Genomic DNA, 3,001 nt, shown 5'->3' with positions numbered 1-3,001 from the left:
GTGAGTGAGTGAGTGAGTGAGTGAGTGAGTGAGTGTGTGTGTGTGTGTGTGTGTGTGTGTGTGTGTGTGTGTGTGTGTGTTTGTTTGTTTTTCCATATGGTCCCTATCACTGAATGTGAACAGTGTTTCCGCAGGTAAACACACCTGAGTGTGTGTTCAGTCCATCAGTGTTGACTTTAGACCGGCTGTGTTTCAGCTCCATGGGGGGGACAATGTTCCTGAAGTCCTGCACAATAAAAGCCCTCCTCTCTTTCCTTTGTATCAACTGTCCTGATGCGGACAGATGCACCTACAGCAGATCTGGTCTTTGATTGGAGGAGCTGCAGGTCATGTGACAGCAAACAGAGTCCCTAGTAGACCTGACCCTGAACTATCACTGGTTTCTTTTGCAGGTCATGTGACTCTGTGGAGGACCCTTAGCGCTGAAATCCAGGAGGTCTGAGGTGGGGTGCATGATGGGAGATGGAGTCCCCCTGCAGACGGAGGGGAATGCCCTCCTGAAGGCGGTCTTCCAGGGGAAGCTGAGGCTGACCCGCCTGCTGCTGGAGGGAGGGGCCTACATCAACGAGGGCAACGACCGCGGGGAGACCCCGGTTTCCGCCGCATGCTTAGCGGCCTACGAGGACCCGGCTGCCCGGCAGAGGATGGTCCGGTACCTCCTGGAGAAGGGGGCCGACCCCAACATCCCAGATAAGAGTGGTCGGACGGCGCTGATCCACGCCTGCGCCGAGCGTGCTGGCAGGGAGGTGGTCTCGCTGCTGCTGGAGAACGGGGCGGACCCCAGCCTCAAGGACTACTCCGGGTCCTCCGCACTTGTCCATGCCATCAACAAGGGGGACCGGGACACTCTGCAGGTCCTGCTGGATGCCTGTAAGGCCAAAGGGAAGGAAGTAATCATCATCACCTCAGACACGTCTCCATCCGGGACCAAGAAGACAAAGCAGTACCTGAACGCACCCCCCCTCCCCTGCCATTGTGGACAAGCTGGCTCCAGACTGCATGTCCCCCTCCGACGTGGAGATCCGGACCTCATCACCGCTTGGAGACCAGGATGGGATCTTTAGCTTTGCACTGACATCTGCTTTACCGTTACCCTCAGCCAGACCTCCGGGAGACAAGAGACCTCCCCCCCACAAGCTGCTGAAAAGGTTGAACTCAGAGCCCTGGGGTCTGGTAGCCCCGTCAGTGCTGGTTCCTCCGGGGGATGTGGGTCTGGTAGTCCCCTCAGTCCTGGTTCCTCTAGGGGACGGGGGTCTGGAGGAAGGGGGCTGCAGTAGGACCATCGCCCAGATGAACGGCTTGTCTCTAACAGACACGGTCAGACCTCGATTGTCACGGCGACACAGCATTGAGACCCACGACCCCTGTTCCCCAAAACTCATGGACCGGTCCGTCTCTGAGGACTACGCCCCCCTCTCCGGGGCGTCCTGGGCCGACAAGGTCCAGCAGCACCAGATCCTGTACCGCAGGAACACGGCCCCTGAGACCCAGGAGAACCCTGGGGGTCCGGGCGGAGCCCGAGCTCTGATCCACCCCAAACTGACCCGCATGGAGCACTATGAGTCCGACACCCACCTCTGCCCAGAGTCCAGTCCCAGTTCTCCAGACTCGGGCCGGGTGTCGGTGGAGCGCCGGAGGTTCAACGCCTCCCCCCTGTCTCTGCTGTCCCCCAGGGAGTCTCTGGAGAACATCCCAAGCTCCGTGTCCCCCGTCCTGCGCCGCCGGCCCCCGGGGCTCTTGGAGAGGCGGGGTTCTGGGACCCTCCTACTGGATCACATATCCCACACTAGGCCCGGCTTCCTGCCCCCTCTCAACATCAACCCTCAAAGACCCATCCCCGACATCAGGGCCAATGGTAAACCCACCTCTCCGGTCCATGCTGGGCACAGGATCCTGGTCCCTGTGGCCCCCGCCTCCCCCAAACGGGGCCCAGACTTCAAGATGAAGAAGAAGCTGATGCGGAGGCACTCGATGCAAACAGAGCAGATGAAGCAGCTCTCCACCTTCCAGGAGGTCCTGGCGGAGAAGGTCTTCGAGTCCAGCGGGGATTGAGTAGGACCAAAGCATTGTGGGTAGACTGTAAGGGGGGGAGGGTTTACTGTAAACCTGGCCCATCATATCATCACCATCTGAACCATGAGGGGGCCGCACCAACCAGGACGTCCTCTGAGGCTCTCTGTCAGGACTAAAGACAACCATCCTCTCAGTCAGGACCAAAGACCACCAGACCCTTTCAGTCCAGACCAAAGACTACCAGACCCATTTAATCCAGACTAAAGAACACCAGACCCTTTCAGTCCAGATTAAAGACCACTTGACCCTTTCAGTCCAGATTAAAGACCTCCAGACACTCTCCATCCAGACTAAAGACCTCCTGGTCTCTGAGGACCCTCTCCTCTCATGTTTTTGATTCCGTTAACACCGTTAATCTCTCGCAAACTGAAACTTGGTCAATGTTTACTGATGCACACTTTGCACTGAGGTCCATTTCTTTCAGAGGATGAACCTGAAGCATTACTGATTAAGGTGGACTCTGAAGGTGGACTCTGAAGGTGGACTCTGAAGGTGGACTCTGAAGGAAGATTCTGACATCATGTTTATAATCCCTGTCCTGCAGGATGTGGTCTTGTGTGGACCTGCTGCGCTGCACCTCCTGTAACTACACACAAATATAATCGTTGTGTTTCTGTGAGTCTTTATTTACTGACCAGGTTCTGGATCTGACCTGGGTTCTTGATCTGATCAGGGTTCAAATTTAACCTGTTTTTTCTTGTTTATGAAACTCCAAAGACGTGTGGACAGTTTGAACCAAAACCTGCTGACTGTAAATACTGTAAAGACCTGCAATAGAGCCAGGACCGCCACCCTGAAGTCCCACTTCCTGTCCCTGCAGAGACCCTCATTTCAGTGAGACCAACAGACCACTAGCTTAGCTTAGCAAGAGCCCAACTGAAAGGGTCACACAGATGGCCTCTCAGGCCGAGACATGCAGCAGCGCTGT

The 3,001-nt window shown here is 56.1% G+C and overlaps 1 protein-coding gene across 1 annotated transcript; it reads left to right on the top strand.

Moving 5' to 3' along the window:
* The first annotated feature begins 452 nt into the window (after positions 1 to 452).
* On the top strand, positions 453 to 2,737 carry LOC134863554 (ankyrin repeat domain-containing protein 34A-like). The gene is given in 3 exon segments (XM_063882122.1): positions 453 to 956; positions 958 to 1,210; positions 1,244 to 2,737. Coding segments are annotated over 3 exon segments (1,566 nt in total). The 3' UTR covers positions 2,053 to 2,737.
* The last annotated feature ends 264 nt before the right edge of the window (positions 2,738 to 3,001 follow it).

This window comes from Eleginops maclovinus, chromosome 4, assembly GCF_036324505.1.
Source record: "Eleginops maclovinus isolate JMC-PN-2008 ecotype Puerto Natales chromosome 4, JC_Emac_rtc_rv5, whole genome shotgun sequence".
NCBI classification, from domain to species: Eukaryota; Metazoa; Chordata; class Actinopteri; order Perciformes; family Eleginopidae; genus Eleginops; species Eleginops maclovinus.
The sequence above is the reverse complement of the archived record's forward strand: the minus strand, read 5'-3'. Positions and strand labels throughout refer to the sequence as shown.